General features: G+C 54.5%; 3 protein-coding genes across 12 annotated transcripts in view; 2 read left to right on the top strand and 1 right to left on the bottom strand.

Moving 5' to 3' along the window:
• The window catches only part of OGDH (oxoglutarate dehydrogenase), a 32703-nt gene extending 26880 nt beyond the window's left edge, over positions 1–5823 (bottom strand). For all 3 annotated transcript variants that reach the window (XM_017837331.1, XM_017837333.1, XM_017837332.1), the window contains exons 1-2: positions 5713–5823; positions 2037–2285 (exon numbers count right to left, since the gene is read on the bottom strand). In XM_017837331.1, the coding sequence (XP_017692820.1) occupies positions 2037–2258 (222 nt within the window). In that variant the 5' untranslated portion in view covers positions 2259–2285; positions 5713–5823. The remainder of the gene's footprint in view (positions 1–2036; positions 2286–5712) is intronic.
• Positions 5824–5894: 71 nt separating this feature from the next.
• IL1B (interleukin 1 beta) lies at positions 5895–8642 on the top strand. The gene is made up of 6 exons (XM_017837328.1): positions 5895–7135; positions 7221–7269; positions 7347–7536; positions 7643–7813; positions 7923–8068; positions 8155–8642. Exons 1-6 carry the CDS (start codon positions 7095–7097, stop codon positions 8365–8367), a joined length of 810 nt encoding a protein of 269 aa, XP_017692817.1. The 5' UTR covers positions 5895–7094; the 3' UTR covers positions 8368–8642.
• Positions 8643–9411: 769 nt separating this feature from the next.
• CKAP2L (cytoskeleton associated protein 2 like) lies at positions 9412–17526 on the top strand. 8 transcript variants are annotated; one of them, XM_017837354.1, is made up of 10 exons: positions 9549–9596; positions 10381–10420; positions 10519–10585; positions 11858–11924; positions 13150–14258; positions 14689–14881; positions 16106–16261; positions 16558–16618; positions 16927–17074; positions 17166–17526. In XM_017837354.1, exons 5-10 carry the CDS (start codon positions 13186–13188, stop codon positions 17407–17409), a joined length of 1875 nt encoding a protein of 624 aa, XP_017692843.1. In that variant the 5' UTR covers positions 9549–9596; positions 10381–10420; positions 10519–10585; positions 11858–11924; positions 13150–13185; the 3' UTR covers positions 17410–17526. The 8 variants fall into 8 exon arrangements, 7 of the variants coding, with proteins under 7 accessions (XP_017692840.1, XP_017692841.1, XP_017692843.1 ...); XM_017837349.1 differs by lacking the exon at positions 9549–9596 and adding an exon at positions 9698–9772; XM_017837348.1 differs by lacking the exon at positions 9549–9596 and adding an exon at positions 9954–10295.
• The last annotated feature ends 148 nt before the right edge of the window (positions 17527–17674 follow it).

Below are 17674 nucleotides of genomic sequence, written 5' to 3'. Positions count from 1 at the left end.
GGACCACAGAATGGTTTAGGTAGGAAGGGACACTCAAAAGATCATCTAGTCTCATCTCCCTGCTCCAATCCCTTTCTGCCAAGCAGGACTCCAGCTTGGTTTCCTTTGATGGAAAAAAAGTCCCTAAGACTTGCTTTTTCCATCACAGGTCTCAAGTTTGCTTCCTGGCATTTTATTTCACATGTTGATTTTCCTGATGCCAAACCAGTTCCAGACATGCTGGAGAAAAAAACCCTATATCAATTCCTGCACTGCTCTGGAAGTATAGTACTACGCTGGAAGTAATTCTAGGGACATTGATTTTCCAGGGATCAGTCACCCAGAAATCAAACAATTGCAAATTCTTCACCATAAACACTGGACTGGGGGCCTGGAGAGGTGGTGAGAGCACCACCCTTGTAGGGACTCAAAACCTGACTGCACGAGGCCCGGAGTGACCTGGCCTAGACATGAAGCTGGACGTAATCTGCAATATAGAGGCCACTTCCAAGCTGGATGCTGGGGCAGAGGCTCCTTCCAAATTAAATTCTCCTCCAAATTCTTCAACCGCGTGTGCATACCCTGCCTACCTACAGATGGGCTGACAAGGATAATCAGCCACATTTACAAGACCAGAAGCAAACCAGAGGTCTGGCCTTGGGACCCGAACTCCCTTCCCAGCCAGCTGCCCCAGTCAGTCCTGATGTTTACTCAAACATCTGCTCAGAGTGACTTTTGAGCGTGGGTCTGGAATCAAAGTGTTAGTATCACACCATGATGTCTCTTTGACAAAGACACGATCGTGCCTGTCACTGGGACAAGGCGGTGTTACCCTCACTCATTTTTAAATCAGGCTACGGCATTTAAGTTTGTGGCTTTTAACTCAATATCCCACCTCTGAAGGAGGGGTTATACCGTGTGCTTGGGCAGCTTTCAAGTCACTATTTGGCAAAGGGCACAACCCAAATGAAGATGTTTTGTGATTTCTGAGTCTTTACTGTTTGGCTCAGACACCCATTTGCCTCCAAAGAAGCCTAAAGTCAACATTTTTTGTGAAAATCCAGCTTTGATCCTACCTTAAGACCTTTTCAGCACCTGCATTCTGAAGGTGAGATCAGTGCCATTGAAAACAAATCAATGCTGCCGCAAGTGCTGGAGCGTGGGATTCCTTATACCCTACTGCTCATTTACCCATTGTATCCTGGTCTGCACATGGCTCATGTGCTACTGAAGAAAGAAAATCCTTGTTCCACACGAGGACATGTTCAAAACAACCCAAAAAATCCCCTGGGTAATGCTGAGACTTAGTCACTGGAGGAACACCTTCCTTGTGACACACTGGGGATGGGGAACAACACTGTCAGGTTTCAGAACCCCTCTTCCCAGCTGAGCCCTCACCTGATGAGCTCAGTCTTGCTGGAGAAGCTTTACGGATTCAGATCAGGACAGGCCTCTGCACATAATGCCCACGGCTGGGGTTTTTTTCCCAGTTTTAAGTTCAGGAGCAGCTGTGGGAATCCCTCTGGCCACCAGACCCTGTCCTCCTCCCCAGGCTGTAGATCACAGGTCTGGCTTTACGCACCAGCTCAAAGTCAAGCTTAGCTACAGCACATCTGCCCCAATACTGAACACCACCCGTGCCTGACGCAAAAAGGAAACCAGTCAGGATGTGGAGAACACCCTCCCTGCCCCGCTTCCGTATTCTTCACTCTGGAATAAACCCTCTCGTGAGCCATCAGAGATGGAAAAAATACAGCTTCAGGAGCTTATTATGGGTGGATTCCCAGGAGAAGCCATTCCTTGTATCCGCTTGTGATCCAGGATGCTGCCCGTGTCCCAAGCCCACGGTGTTCCCTCTCGAAAAGAAAAGCTCCTCTTGGCTCTTGCTCAAGGAATCACTGCCGTTTCTTTGGGGCAAAGTGAGGCAGAAGGACTGTCCACAATCATCTGGCCCCTATGGCTGAATTCGATCCTCCTCGGGAGGCAGGCACTTACCTGCACCACTGCTCAGACACACAGAGAAGCAAAAGTGACATCCTGGCAAGGTTGCTCCTTACCTTATGTACACTTTTGGGATTTTCCAGCCAAGCATAATACATTTCCTCCACATAGTTTGAACTAGTCCCACTCAGAAACGGCTCGGCAGCCACCGGTGCACTGTAGCACCTGAGCTGTTGGAACGTCCTGGGTGCTGCCAGTGTGTGTTGGGAAATTGTCTTTACAGTCTGTGAGGCCGTCAAGGGCCTCAGCTTTGCCGCACAAGTCCTTAAGTTAAGCATATTTGTCCCGTTGCCTCACACAAGTTCCTGTTGGGCAGAGAGAGAACAGAAAAGTGAGTTAGGAATTACTGTAGAAGAGCACTTAGCAGAGACTACCCCCCTCCACTCCGAGCGCGGACAACTGAGCTTAGGATGTTTTTAGTTCGGATTAATCCATCCACCCGTCCCACGGCCAAGTCCCTGATGGCTCAGAAACACAGCTTTTGATCGGGACGCTCAGCATGGCTGGGTCTGCCTCCCCCACCCCTGGCAGCATGGCACTGTCACCTCCCCTGTTGTGACAGTGAGAAGCAGATTTGCTTGGCGGGTACCCAACTCCAGCCTCGAGCGAGCCACTGCATATCAAAGCCATCCACATTTCTTGATTTCGGCATCTTCGTACAAAACAACGGATGTCTGGGGTGAAACAGCCCATATTAACAACGTAAGGTATCGGTTCCCCCAGCACTTCCCTCTTCAGCTCCATCCAGCATCATCTACCCCTTTTCCAAAAATAAATCTGTAAAATATCCTTGGATTTCTTTTGGTTTTTTAATTCTTCCTCCGAGAATCCTCTTTACATTTGTTTTAAACAGGAAAATCCTCTGTAACTCCGATTCCAGTAGGAGTGGGACACTTTGGCCTTTCAACCTCCCAGGCAGATGGAAGTTGTAGGATTTTAAAGAAAAGCACCTTTAAGTACTGAAGGGTGCTGCAAAAGTATGTGTTATCAGCTGGATTTTAACACTGAACATCACATTTTCCTTCACATCTGCTGGAGCCTCATGGGGTGTGTGTCTCCAGGGCAGCACATTTCACAGGGGGACAACCTCATCATCCAGCAGGGGAGCTTCTTCCATCACTCTCCCTCCCAGGTACAAGGTCTGGGCTTCAATTTCTGTGATCACTCTGCTTGGCTGAGGTTTTCTTGATGGTTTTTTGTGAAATGCATCAGGATAAAGTTGGAAAGAAACCGTTTACAGGGAAGACCTCTTGCAAAACAGGGGTACAGTGGTGCAAAGCACTTGGGAAGTGGGCTCCAGGACAGACTGCTTCTTCTCAAAAGCCCAGACCCAAGAATGCCAATGAAGCTGAAAGACCCGGACAATCCAAAAAAGTGATGTGGAGCAGGTGTGGAACCTCTCAAAGGTCCCACTTTGCAGCTCTTGGTGGGGCATGGACGGGGAAGCTTGGGGTTAGCCAGGGGGTTGGCCACAGGGTCAGCCATGGGGTTACACACACCTGACCGACCACTGCAGCCCAAAAGAAAGCGTTGGAGCAGGATCATCTTGAGAGAAGTGCTGGCATTTGGAGCAGCTCTTCTTGGAGCTGCCCTTTCCACTCAGCTCCTCCCTCAAGAGGCAGGACCCGGGGCTGGAGGTGACCCAGCTGGCTGGTTTCCATATTCCTGACCAGTTTAACAAGCAGCAGCCCAATGTCAAAGCAGTTATCATGCATTCACCAGATTAAAATGAAGTTTCACAAGGGACTGAAGAAAACAACACACCTTCACGGCCAGCATTTTGTCAGCCAGCCTTCCAGGTTTGCTTGGCTGAATCTAGTCCTGGCTGCTTGGCATGGCAGTGGCTACACCTCCCATCACAAACCACAAGGTTTTTATTCAAAGAGCAAGAGGAAGACAAGTTCAAAGAGTGTAAGAAAGACACAGTATCACACGAATTCAGCCAGCATTTGACAGATTTACGCAAGGGAAAAGGGGAACCACTCATCCTTTCCACCCTGCCAAGAAAGGCTGGTAGGTGTGGGACAGCAAGTGCAGCACCATTGGGAGTTCTTTCAGATCACCATCCCTCAGATTTATACAGCAAAACACACATGGGTATTTGAAAGACTCAGAAAGTTGATGGTGTCCAACCAGGAGAAGACTCTAGGGAGACCTTAGAGCCCCTTCTAGTGCCTAAAGGGGCTCCAAGAGAGCCGCAGAGGGACTTTGGACAAGAGCCTGGAGTGACAGGACAAGGGGGAATGGCTTCCCACTGCCAGAGGGCAGGGTTAGGAGGGATACTGGGAAGGAATTCTTTCCTGTGAGGGTGGTGAGGCACTGGCACAGGTTGCGCAGAGAAGCTGTGGCTGCCCCATCCCTGGCAGTGTCCAAGGCCAGGTTCGACAGGGCTTGGAGCAACCTGGTCTAGTGGAAGGTGTCCCCGCCCATGGCAGAGGGGTGGAACTGGATGGTCTTTAAGGTCCCTTCCCACTCAAAGCATTCCATGATTCCGTGATATTTCAGAGAGCCAACTGAATCAGGTGCCAGAGGACTGGCACGCACACAGCACAGAAAAAGCTTGGAAGCAGCAGCAGAGACTCCAGTTTAGCGTCCAGTTTCGGTGCTGCCACAGCAGCATTCTGTGACCTCTCTGGAAAACAGGGAAGTTAATGCCAGGGCATTTGACCCAAAATGAGCAGAACCAGCTGGTATTTGAGGGCCTCTTGCAGGAAATGCTGGCTGGGAGCCCAGCGGGAGACAGGGCAAGCTCAGAGCAGAGATGATTCTGAGGTGGATCAAAATAGAGCACGACAACCAGAAGGAAGGGGTAAAAAAATAAAAATCTGAGATATGGATATCAGGGTCACCGAGGAATACAAAGGTCACCCACGGAGTGACGGCTGAGGAAGGTGCAGGAGGGCAGCCAGTCTCAGCCCAAACCTCACCAAAAGGTCAAATCCCAGGAATACCCACAACAGATGACGGCCCAGAGCGCGCCAATAAGCAGATTAAGGTGCTAAATCTGACCCCCGGCAGCAGGGATGGGGACGCCACCACAGATGAGGGATAGTTGGGAAAGACTTGGGACTAGGGAATACTTTTTGGGTTAAAAACAGCACAAATTCCGCTTTCCAGGAGGCCAGAGGTCCAGGGCTAAAGGCTGCAGCCACAGCTGCTCCAGCAGTGGGCACCTTCGGGACCGCGGTAGCCAAGGGCCCTGGGGCGGGCGGGGGCCGGCGCGTATCCTATGCGGAGGCTGCACGGCCGACCCCGGCCCACCAGAGTCCCCAGGCGGCCCCAGGAGGCCCCGCGGGCTCGGACGGGCGGAACGGTGGGGGCCGGGCGGGCTAGACGAGGCGGCCCCGCAGGGGCCCCGCGTGCGGCGGGCGCGGGAAGGGGTCGCGCGACCCCCGCCCCGCCCCGCGAGGGCGGTAACCCCGCCCTCTCCCCGCGCCCGCCAATCACCGCCCGCCGCCACCGTCTGGGCCCGCCTCCACCCCACGCCCGCCAATCATCGCCCGCTCCTCGCCGCCTATAGGAGCGGCGCGAGCCGCCGAGCCGCCTTCCCACTGGCCGCCAGGCTGTCCGTCTCGGGGCAGTGCCCCCCCAACAGGCGCCCGGGCGGCACCGCCAAGGACACAGGGGCGCGGCCCGTCCGCCCCGCGCGCCCCCCGCCCCGCTCCAGCCCTGGCCCCCACCGCCCGGCCCCCACCGCCCAGCCCCGCCGCTCGGCCCCGACGCAGGACCCACCGGCGCGTTCGTCCGCCCCGCTCGCAGCCCCAGCTGTGACAGCGGCCCCGACCACCGGTCCCACCCCGCCCCGCCCGTGCGTCACAGCGTCGCCCCACCCCTCGTCCTGGCCACGCCCCTCCGCCTCGTCCCAATGCGCCTGCGCCGCCCGCCGCGCGAGGTGACCCCTGGGATGGGGGCGGGGTACTGGCGTCGCCCGTGGACAGTCCCTATGGCCGAGGGCCCCCCTGTACAGCCTGGGACACCTACCGTGGCCCGCAACCCTCACCGCGCCTTGAGGATCCCAACCATGGCCTGGGTGCCCCTGTCATGGCCTGAGGACCTCCACCGTGGCGTGGAGTTCCCCTTGCCCTGGGAGACCTCAGGCCTTTGGGGATATCCCAGCGTGGGTGACAGCCAGTGGGGGCTCAGAGGGTCAAAGGAAGTGCCGGGGGAGCTCTGGGGTTCTGGCAGTTTCCTGCCGGTGAGTCATGGTGTCACTGGTCCTGAGCCCAGGGGCAGGGGCAGGGTGGCACTTTGGGGAAGTGAAACAGGTGCCAGGAAAACACCCTGGCAGCCCACAGTCATGCAAGCCTGGCCACGCACATCCCCGGCCCTGCCAGTGTGGTGCAACCTCTGGCATGCCGGATGGACATGGGGATGAGGAGTGTCCCCAAAGACCACGTCCCTGATGGCCATGTCCCAAAGGTGGCATGGGTGGACACAAGGGACCAGGGGCCAGCAGGGCCCTGTGCCGTCTGGTATTAGGGCAGTGGGGACAGACAGGAGAGGGGACAGAGGGAGCACAGCTGACTGCAGTGCTTGGGTCTGTGCAGCGAAGGAGGAAGCCGTGGGGAAATGGTGGAGTGGCAGCATTTGCGCCACAGCCCTTTCTGGGGCGGCTGCAGGTCGTGGCCTTGACAAGGGTGGGTGTCATCACAGCCCTGCTGGGCGGGGCTGGGACTGGGGCTGGGGCTGGCACACGGTCACTGGTCCCACACATCAATCCCAAACATCCTCTCTGCCCTCTGCCCCACACACTGGCCTTGGAGCATCCTCATGCTCTGCCCCACACCCCAGCTCCAAAGTATCCCCTCACTCTCCCCCACACTCCAATCCTGGAGCATCCCCTGCTCTGCCCCACACTCAGCCTCCCCAGTGCACTGCTGGGGGCAGCCAACCCCCACAGCTCTACCAGTCTAGAAGGAGGAACTGGGCAAAACCGGGCATTGCGACAGCTGGAAATCCCGTTCTGACGGCGCTTCCTTCCAGAGGCTCTTGAAAACCGGCCACGCTAGAGCCAGGCTCAGAGAGCGGGGCAGGCAGGAGCCCGAAGCCAAGTGCCATAACACTTCCCAGGTACTGTCAAGTCTCTGCCCAGGACTCTGCAGTCAGTGGTGGCGATGGCATTCGTCCCTGATTTGGACACACTGGAGAATAGCAGGTAAGCATGGCCGTGCCAGAGAGGACTTTGGGGACATGATCCTGCACTGGTGGCCCTGACTTCACCATCTCCCTTTGCCTTTCAGCCTAAATGAGGAGATGTTTTATGGCCCCGACTGCCTCTGCCCGCAGAAGGTAACACTGGGGCAGTGGGAGTAATGAGATCCGTGCGGTGGGGAAGCCTGGCACTCACCCTTCCCTTTTCTCCCCAGAAACCCCGACTGGACTTGGAGGTGACATCACCCAGGGTGGGCATCCAAGTGACAGTGACCAAGGGACACCCTGCCAGGACCTTTCGCCGGGCTGCTGTCCTGGTGGTTGCTGTGACCAAGTTCCTAAAGCAGCCAGCGCACAAGGACTTTGCTGACAGTGACCTTGGCAGCTTCTTGGATGATCTTTTTGGTATGGGGGTAATGTCAGGGGTGTCGCCCCAGCCGGGGGATGCTCTTGGGGAATGCTCTTGAACCTGGAAGCATCAGCATCCCCCTGACTGTCTCCCTCCCCACAGAGCCCATCTCCTTCCAGCACATAAAGGGCAGTTATGCTGGGGCACCCGTCTTCCGCTACACCCGCTCCCAGTCCTTTGACATCCTGGACATTGACCACAAGTGTTTTGTGCTGGAGTCGCCAACCCAGCTGGTGGCCCTGCACCTGCAGGGACCCTCTGCCGGACGGAAAGGTGAGGGGACACAATCCCATCCCGATGTCCCTGTCCCCCACCCCAGGACCACGTGGGAGCCACTCGACAGCACTGGAACCACCTATTAACCCGTCCCTTCTCTCTGCAGTGAAGCTCAACATCGCTCTGTACCGTCCCCGGTCATCGCAGGGCAGCCCAGGGGCTGGGCGGGTGCCTGTGGCCTTGGGTATCAAGGGCTACCAGCTCTATATGTCGTGTGTGATGAGTGGCGCCAAGCCCGTGCTGCAGCTGGAGGTGAGCGTGGGGTCCTGCCAGTCCATCCTTCATGGGGCTGGGGGCTCCATTCCACTCTGACCCCTGTTTCACCCCACTGGCTGTAGGAAGCTGATGTCAGGAGGGATATTGAGACCGTGGAGCTGACCCGCTTCATCTTCTACCGTCTGGACAGCCCGGCCGAGGGGACTACCCGCTTCGAGTCCGCTGCCTTCCCTGGCTGGTTCGTCTGCACATCCCTGCAGCCCCGCCAGCCTGTGGGTATCACCAACGCTCCTGACCAAGTGAACATTGCTACCTACGAGCTGAGCGGGCGCTGAAGACCCCGCACCAACCCAACCGGCAGTCACCGGTTTTCAGGCTGTATGTACTGAGTACAACCCCCTGGGATGGGACCCCTCTCACCATCTACTTCAGATGAAATAGTAGCTCTGGGCCCCATGGGCTCAAGACACCCCAATCCTTATTTATTTACTTATTGTGTCTGGCCAGTGCTTTTATATTTATTTTATTTATTGCTGCTTTTAACTTGTATGTGTTTTATTGTTATCTGGAACGCTAGTGTTTGTAGAGATGGAAGTGGAAATAAAAGGTTTTCCAGGGCTGAATTGCTCAGCTCATTGCTCTCACGGGGGTTACAGATGGGAAAATCCTACTGCTTTGGCTGCTTTTGGGCACTCTCCAAGCCTGAGTGAAAGCCCAGGGTGTAGGGGGCAACCCCACAGCCCAGGGACCACCCTGATTTGGCCAGACCCATGCAGGATCCTCCACCTCCTTGTCCCCATGCCCACCACACAGCTGGGGAGTAACTGGGGTGGGCATCCCACAGGTGGAAGTCATGCAAATCCTGGCAGCCACCCAGGGCTGTCACTTCTGCTCCAGCTGCTGCCACTACCCTGGCTCACTGCTAAGGCATGGCACAGTGGGCCACAGTGCAGCAGGACGGCAAGAGGCATGGCATGGCATGGCATGGCATGGCATGGCATGGCGTGGCGGGGCATTACATGGCGTGGTATGCCATCACATAGTATGGTATGGTGTGCCGTGTCACGCAATTTCACACCACACCATGCCATATCATGTGATGCCATCACACAGCACGGCATGGCATGGCACGACATTGCGTGGCATTGCATGGCGTTGCATAGCGTAGCGTGGCCAGACGTGGCCACGGCTTCACATACCGTGGCGTGGCATGTTGTGGCCTGGCACAGTGTGTCACGACATGTCGCAGTGCGTCCCCCTGTGTCATCACAGGGCCCCGCCCGCGGGGGCTCGGCCGCCAAAGAGGGCCGTTGTCCTCGCCCCCTGCCCGCCTCCAGCCAATCACAGCTCTGCTGTCTGCCGGCCCCGCCGCCAGCCGCCGGCTCCCTCTCTCTATTGGTCGGTTTGAAGAAAGCGGTGGCCAATGGACGCGGCGCGGCGGTTGGTGGAAGTGTCGGTGGTCGCAGCGCCCGGGATGGAGCGCGCGGGGGCGGCCGGTGAGGGGCCGGGGGGCTCTGGGGCCGGGTTCGAGGGATCCCGAGGCTGGGGGCTGCGGGCGCTCCCTGTGCGGGGCCCTGTGGGGGTGACGGGGAGCGGAGCTCTGGGCTCCTGCGACCTGGGGACCCTTTGGGACGGGGACACTCCGCGGGGACCCTGCGGGGTGGCCGCGAGTGCCGTGGGATGGGAGTGCGGGGGGTGCTGGGCTGGGGGCGGCCAGAGACAGGCCAGTGGAGGCTCTTGGTAAAGGGACAGGGGCGGCCTGAGGGGCTGCTGGGGCCTTGGGAAGGAGGTTTGGGTGGTCAGAGGGGGTGAGGGTGCGGCAACCCGTGGGGGGTACCCCACGAAACGGGCCCAGGGACGCGGTCTGGGTGGAGGGCAGTATGGGAGGGCTGGGGGTTTGTCGCGGGGCCGCGATGCTTTTGGGGCTTTGTGGAAGCCTTTCAGGGCAAAGGGCTGGGGGTGCTGGAGATGCCCTCGGAGCCCAGGACACATAGGGGGTGAGGGTGGGACAGTGTTAGGAATGTGGGGGGCCCTGGGGACAGGGCGATGCTGGACTCTTGCCCCAATGCCGCAGCCATACTGGGGATGTCAGAGGTATCCTCTGTCCCCCTGCTGCGATACTCTTCATTTTTCCCTGTTGCCTGTCTTAGAAGAGGTTTTGGCCACCACTGGGTGTAGGCCCGCAGGATACACAGCTGCAAGGGGGTCATGGGCAGCGTCTCCCCTTTCCCTCTGCAAACTGACTGAGCCTGGCACAGCTGAGGTGTTGAGCAGCACCACCCTGTGAGGGTCAGGGAGCTTAAGTGCCAATGAGCCTCTGGGCAATATCGTGTGCATTGGAATTTCAGGGCACAGCATTACCAGACTCCCCAGGCAGAGGAGTGCAAGGTAGTGTGTGAGGGTAACAGAAATCGTTTGTCATGGGTACTCCTTCTCCACGGACTGAGGTAGTTGCTGCATGCACATCTCCTGTCATCTCTCTGCAGAGCAGCGGAGGAGCCAGCTGCCAAACTGCCGAGCAGCCAAGGAAAGCCTGAAATGCCCGAGTGCAAAGTAAGTCAAGAGGATGATCTGTAAAAGTCCCTTCTGGCCCAAATCGCTCAGCGATTTTCTGAGTTATAAGTGACTTTTCCCCACTGGCCAGTGTCTGCTTTCTCTCACCTGCATACAGAGAACCAGCTCCTGCCAGGGCCCCGCTGTCTGGGTTCTGCCCCCACAGCACCCCAGCACTGCTCTGTAGTTACTGGCAGCGGGATCAAAAGAACAGCTTGAGTGCTGGCATTTCCCAATGGTTGATGGAATCTCTTCTGGGTATTTTATGAGTCTCTGTGAAACCTTCTCATCTCAGCTCCTGGCTCTGGCGGAACAGACCTTGCTGCCAACAACTCATCTTCAGAATTGGGTCTCAAGGAAGGGGTGGTTGGAATCTGACACTGGTTTTTAATGGCAGCTTCTAGTGGCCTTTGGGATAGGTTAATATCAGGAAGGGGCATTTTCAGTGCGCATGACAGGAAAATATGGGGAGAAGCAGGATCAGAGAGCAGAAAGAGCAAACAGATCCCTGGTGCCAGGCTCTGGGAAACACCACTGATGTAATAGAAATGAGGAGAGAAGATTCAGGACCTTTCTTTATGACATAGTATAGCACTTGTGTAGAACTGGGATGATCACCTCACTATCCAGGCTCTTTTCTTACAGAAAAATACCTGCACAGGCATTAACCTTCCCTGAGGGCTGAGCTGCTTGCCCCGGAGCTGAGGAGTGGGAGAACTTCATAGCTGGCTGCTGTCAGAGGGCTCCAATTCCAGGAGGAGGATGGGACTGTGGTAGCTGACAGTAGGCTGCAGTCCTACCTTCCTGCTTTGCTGCCAGTATCCAGGCAGTTGTGGGGCTCGTGGGTTGGCCATGCTGCAGTGAGCCCTGGCTGGGACGCTCCAAGGCACCACTGTGACCTGCAGCGTGGTAGCAGCATGACTTCAGCTGTCTGTGGCACACAGGACAAGTCAGGAGCCTCCAAACCCCTTGCCTGCCAGACTCTAGCCTGCATGAACCGTTTTGGTTACTTTTGTTGTCTGTGGAAGTTCTGTGACAACCTTGGATGTTAATGGTCTGTGTTGCTTTCCTATTGCTTCACAAAAGAAAAAGAATTACAGAATGTGGTACTTCCTTGACAGGTTTTTGATTTCTGAAAGCTTCTCCTAAGCTCCTGTGTCTGAAACAACCATATATTTGACCCTTTCTGCAATGGCTGATAAATAACCCGATCAGTTGTTAAATAACCCAATAACTTGTTAAATAACCTGATAACTTTTTTTACTCTTACAGACCCTTTTTAAAGGACCGGACAAATGACCTGAATCCACACTTAGAACCAGTTTCTAAACTCAAGCATGTAAGTAGAAAGCTTTTGAGTCTTTCATGCTTGAAGTGAGTCTGGGCAGAACAGGGTCGCCTGTTGCAAATGAGTGTTTTAGGGTTGCTTAAAGAAACACCATCAAAGGTATTGGCAAAAGCAAGTTTAATATAAAAGTGAAAGCACAAAAGAGTTCATTGGCAAGGTTCATCTACTACTTACTGGATGGTTAAACCTAAAATCAATCAATCTAAAACAAAACCAACCTAAAAATTATCTATGTTGAGCTTGGGGGTTGGGCCGGAGGAGGGAAGGATAAGGATGGGAAAGGGTAAGGATAAAAAGGAATAAGGAAGACCCATCTGTTGAGTCACAAGTTTCAGAGCAGACCCCCTTGCTAATCTGAGGCCAGGACCTGACTTACAGTTAAGGCCTACATGTTCTAACAGCACTTAATCAATAGGTTAAGTTAAACAATTTAGCAAAGGATTCATATAGAATTTACTGTAGCACAACAGTAAGTCACAGGCCTGATTGACTTACAAATCTAAAGTACTTAAGAACCAAGGAGACCCACCTTCATGGTAGATTTGCTGTAGCATATTCACAGTCACATGCACACAGGCCTAAAGAGTCTGTACAAGGTACCTGTGAAAAATTCCCCTCAAATTCAGTGAAGGACTCATGTCACCACCTTTGCATCTTCTCAGTGGGTGGGGGGTTGAGCCTTGAGGAGAGGCTCCATCATCCTCGTTCGCTGATCCTCCAAGTATAGTAAATGTGAGAGTTTGCTGGCTCTGAGAGGCCCCATTCAGAGGGAGATGGTGGTCATAGCCCACTGCAGTCCAGGAGGGCTCAAAGGGTCTCACTCAGGACCTCTATTTATAGGGTCACAAGAGAGTGGGCTTTAGTCATAATAATTTTTCATCCTTGCTGCAATTTGGGTCAGTAACTTTCTTTGCAAACCACATCCTCAAGTCAGGGTCATGAGTTCCTGACTCCAAATGAGGACACTCAACAGATTGCTAAATAGCTGGCAATGAGTCAACTACTTATTTTTTCAGAGGAGCTTAGTTTAGTTTAGTTAGGAGTTTCAATTTAGAAGACCGATCCTTTGCCCGTGTCCTGGTGGGTGCTGTGTTACCGTTCTGTTGACAACTGCTTTGTCACCACAGGCCTTCGCATGGCTGTCCCCCTGGGCCAGCTCTCAGGGTCTGACCAAGCTGAGCTCTTCTTGGAGCTGAGGGCTGCTTTGTCTCTCCAGGTTGACAGGAACAAGAAGGATGTTCTCAGAAATGTGATGAAGAGTGCTCAGGAGGATGGCAAGCTTAGTGCCAAATCCACACAGCACACTGGCCACGCTAGTCAGCAGAAGCCTTCAAACACATCCCAGAGAGCAGTGGGGGTGCATCCAGTGCAGCCAGGGAAGAGCACAAAGCTTCCTGCTTCTGCACAGACCAGAGGCAGGCTCCCACCTCCAGGCTCTGGTCACCTAAATCTGGAAAGGAAGAAGAAGTCTGCACAGGACACTATCACTGCTGCAGCACTTTGTGTGGGAAGTGACCACTCCCCCCCTGGAGCGCCTTGGTCCCTGAATGAGGAGCTGCAGGATGGGCTGGTCTGTCACAAGGAAAACCTCAGCCCAAGAGCCTCCACACTCCCAGAGCTAAACAGAGATTTCCAATTTGATGGAAGCAGTCTTGGGAAGAAGAGAGTCTTGGCTTACGAGCAAAGCTCAGCTGTAATGTCAAGGCCCGTTGTGGGCCCAGAGGACAAAATTAATAACCGCCAGGCTAAGAAAGACCCAGTTCCAGATAAATTCAGGAAAATCCTGCCAGGCTCAAAGAGCATGTCTCAAAAAACAAGTGTCAGAACTCAGCCATTGCAGCCCCCTAGGTACCTTCCTGCTTCTGCTAATTTGCTACATAGAAAAATAGGGACAAACCAGGAAAAAACTACTACAGTGAGGCAACCTGTGGGAAAGCCACCTGGCACAGCTCCAGTGGGAGTTTTTAAGCACCAATTTCAACCTCCCCCAATGAGAAGTTCTCCCACTAAGCCTCTGGCCTCAGGCAGGCCTCAGGGGACAACAAACCTGAAATCCAGCCTGAACCGAGGTGGCACCATGCCACAGCCAAGGCCCATGAGTAAAGGGGGGACGGACAGGAAGGACATGAACGTGGTGCGTCCCAGACACACAGCAACATCCCGAGGGATAGACCACGCAAACCAGCCTCCCAGCACACACTGCTCCAAAACTCATGCACTTGAGGGTAATTTGAGGAGTAGGAAAGATCAGCTTAAACCGGAGCTGCCGAAGGCAATCGTGCAGTATGGGCGTGTTCCCAGGATCCCATCAGCTGCGGATCGTAAGTAAGTGGCAGCGTTGGTCACCTGGGTCTTCCAGGGAACAGTAGAGTATAAGGGTTTGACTGGGTGAGCCAGCACCATCCTGCTGAAAATGGGCTCTGAAGTCTCTATCAGTGAAGGCTTGTTGGGAGGTTGCTGCCCTGAAAAAGAGAGAGTTGGGAAAGATGTTGGGTGGGGCCCTGAGTTCCTCTCCCACCAATTCAGTGAGTGGGAGGAGAGTGTGTGGCCATTCTGTTTTAGCCTCAAGGCTTACACTTGTGAGGGTTTTCCTTTCCCAGCCTAGAGCTCAGATGTGTTTTTGGGATAAATGTACCAGTTTTTCCTGAGCAGCTGAAGTCAGCTAACAGGGGATTCTATAGAAAAAACAGTACCTTGGCAAGAGCTGGCTGCCTGCTGGGGTGGTAACCAAGGTGATACTTTGGTCCTTGGACAGGAAACAGCTGGAGGAGTGGCTGGCATCGAAAGGCAAGAAATACAAGCGGCCGCCGATGACACTGCTTCAGAAGCAGGCAGTGAAGCCGCCCTGCAGAAAGGTCAAGGCGAAAGAGAAGCAAGAGAATCCAGAGCAGCACTGCCTGGTGAAGATCAACAACATATTAACTGAGTGCCTGAACTTTGTTGAGGAGGTGGGAATGGGAAAGAGGCTGCTTGAACAGGCTCCTCCTCCCCTGGAGCATCCCAGGGGATGCAGACCATGTACCTTCACAGCACAGAGGGGTTGGGAGCAAGCATTCAGTTGCTAGAAGGGAAACATGGGTAGGGAAGATAAAAGTCCTCACGGAGTTATGGGTAGGTCAAAGGCACATGGTGAGCTACACTGACAGGGAAAATGGAGAGGTACCCCATCAAAACGGACTGTTGTGGTTTAACCCCAGCCAGCAGCCAAGCCCCTCGCAGCCACTCACTCATTCCCCCACCAGTGGGATCAGAAAGAGAATCGGAAGGGTAAAAGTTACAGAACTTGTGGATTGAGATAAAGACAGTTTAACAGGGAAAGTGAAAGCCATGCACACAAGCGAAGCGAAACAAGGAATTTATTCCCTTCTTCCCATGGGCAGATTCAGCCACCTCCAGGAGAGCAGGGCCCCGTCACACATAATGGGGACTTGGGAAGACAGACAACATCACTCTAAATGTCCCCCCACTTTATATACTGAGCATATAGTCTGGAATATCCCTTTGGTTAGTTTGGGTCACCTGTCCCAGCTGTGTCTCTTCCCAATCTCCCACGTGCCCCGAGCTCCCCAGCGAGGCAGTATGAGAAACAGAAAAGGCCTTGGTTCTGTGTAAGTCTTGCTCAGCAATAACAAAGACATCTTTATCATCACTGTGTTCAGCACAAATCCCAAACAGAGCCTCATACCAACCGCTGGGAAGGAAATTAACTCTACCCCAGCCAAAAGCAGTGTGGGACTCACATGTGTAACTGACGGTGTTCTGGAAACTGGCAGTGCAGTCTGCAAAAGCAATGTCTGCAACAGAAACCCAGGCTGATTGAACCAGCTTGAAGTAGATCCCTGTTGGTGTCACAGTCTGAGGTACGGCTCTGGTGGGGGACTGTTGCTGGGAACACTGCCTGCTAGCTCTGCTCCAGGATTTAGTGGCTCAAATAATGCCAGCACTGGAGTCTATCCCTTGACAGCTCTTTGGAGTACTAGACTCATTTATCCAAGGAGAAGATAGAGGGAGGACAGCCCGTTGTTACGTAGGAGACTTGTAAACCCAGACTCCTGAGACCTTCTTTCTCCTGAAGAGTGCTGGAAGCACAGTCAGGTACTGACAGCTCCCAGTGCATACTCTTGTCCTCGCAGTGGACACCTTTTACTAGGTCCTTGCCCTTCTCCTTGCAGGGTGTCCATGCAGAGGAGCTATCAAAAGTGCTGTCTGTTGTGCCCCAGGCAGAGAAATTTGCCAAATTCTGGATCTGCCAAGCAAAGCTGCTGGCCCGGAGTGGCCCCTTTGATGTGATGGGGCTGTACAGAGCAGCAGTCTGCGCAGGCGCTCAGGTGCGTGGGGCTCACCAGCTCCCTATGGTCCCTGCCTCAGAATGGGTGGGCTTCCTTGAGATCCCAGGGGCTGGATTTTGGGATGAGCTTAGCAGCACTAATTAGTGGTGAAAAAGCCCTTTAGAGATGCTGGTCCTGTTCCATGGGCAGGGTGGGCACTTGCCCAGCTGTGCTGGGTGCTGACATATCACACTGCTGTTGTGATGCAGCAAAAGCCTTTCCTCCTATTCAGCTATAACTCTGGTCTCTGTTGCCATACCAGACCTGCCCTGACCCATGTTCTGCTTTTCCTGCAGCCACTCCAGGAGCTCAGGGATGTTCTTGATATTTTGAAGGCTGCAGGCCATACATCAGAAGGTAACCTGAACATGGGGAGCCGTCTGGAGTGTGGGCAAGCCAAGGCTCCCTGCTGCTGCCATCTGGGAAACAGCACATTCTACAGTCTGTCCCAGCACCCCATGTCCCTCTTGACTTTGATGGAGATTGAGTGTTTTGAAAGTCTGGAATCCTAATCCCAATAATGGGGAATGTTCCTCTGCCAGGGCTGGGGAGGGTCCTGGCCCCGGCACACCTCCACAGCCAGGCCTGTGTCCGAAACACCACAGTGTTATTCCTCCCCAGCTGGCACTCTCTGCAACTGCATTGCCCTTTTCCTCTCTTGCCAGGGGAAAAGGCTGAGCAACCCATTCCTTGGGAGCCTACAACACCTTGTCCAGGTGAGAGGGAGCCCGTAGCATCGACTCCAGGCCCAGTGGGGAGGCCCCTGACCTCCCTACCTCTCTCAGTCAAGTTACGGGTCACATCTGCATCCAGGTAAGGCTGAACCCCCTGGTCCTGGCAACATGCACCCTCCATGCCAGTGCTCCTCCACAGGGTTTACCCAAGGCTCTTGTCCTCTCCATAGAGGAAGGGAGTTCCCGAAAGGCCCAGAATTGAAATTCCTGACGCCCGTGCGGCGCTCGCTGCGGGTTGAGCGGGCTGGGAGCCACTACCCAGAGATGCTGAAGGACCATGACCCTGTGGTATCATCCCTCAGTGAAATCCTGGATGCTGAAGAGGAGACTCAGTTCATCTTCCAGAAAAACAAGGCTTTGCCAGAGGTGACGGGGCTGGAGGGTTTGAGTTCATACACCCCTGAGAGCTGCTAAGGGGTTCCTGGTGGAGCCAGTCCACCTGCCCCCTGTGCTGCCTTGCACACACTCCACTGGCTTCTCTTGCTGCCCTTCGGGTGTAAGCGTGGGGGGGTGGCACAGAATAAGCTTGTTTGAAATATCTAAGCGCTGTTTTAAATATATTAAAGACTTGCAGTAGAGATGTGTGTGGCCTAGTGAGCAGTGTAGAAGACTGCGTCCCTCAGGACTGTCCTCAGCTCCTCTGCCTAATTTTCCTGCTGTAGGATGGTGTCAGCCAGAC

The sequence above is a fragment of the Lepidothrix coronata genome, unplaced genomic scaffold (assembly GCF_001604755.1).
Source record: "Lepidothrix coronata isolate B3197 unplaced genomic scaffold, Lepidothrix_coronata-1.0 Scaffold301, whole genome shotgun sequence".
NCBI lineage: Eukaryota > Metazoa > Chordata > Aves > Passeriformes > Pipridae > Lepidothrix > Lepidothrix coronata.
The sequence above is the reverse complement of the archived record's forward strand: the minus strand, read 5'-3'. Positions and strand labels throughout refer to the sequence as shown.

What these genes read in the sequence shown, in the direction of transcription:
- IL1B (XM_017837328.1), top strand. Translation starts at nt 7,095, where the DNA reads ATGGCATTCGTCCCTGATTTGGACACACTGGAGAATAGCAG. An exon ending in GACACACTGGAGAATAGCAG is followed by an intron (nt 7,136 to 7,220) that starts GTAAGCATGGCC and finishes TTTGCCTTTCAG; the next exon opens with CCTAAATGAGGAGATGTTTT. An exon ending in ACCCTCTGCCGGACGGAAAG is followed by an intron (nt 7,814 to 7,922) that starts GTGAGGGGACAC and finishes TTCTCTCTGCAG; the next exon opens with TGAAGCTCAACATCGCTCTG.
- CKAP2L (XM_017837348.1), top strand. Translation starts at nt 10,053, where the DNA reads ATGTGGGGGGCCCTGGGGACAGGGCGATGCTGGACTCTTGCCCCAATG. An exon ending in CAGTTTCTAAACTCAAGCAT is followed by an intron (nt 11,925 to 13,149) that starts GTAAGTAGAAAG and finishes TTGTCTCTCCAG; the next exon opens with GTTGACAGGAACAAGAAGGA. An exon ending in GCCTGAACTTTGTTGAGGAG is followed by an intron (nt 14,882 to 16,105) that starts GTGGGAATGGGA and finishes TTCTCCTTGCAG; the next exon opens with GGTGTCCATGCAGAGGAGCT.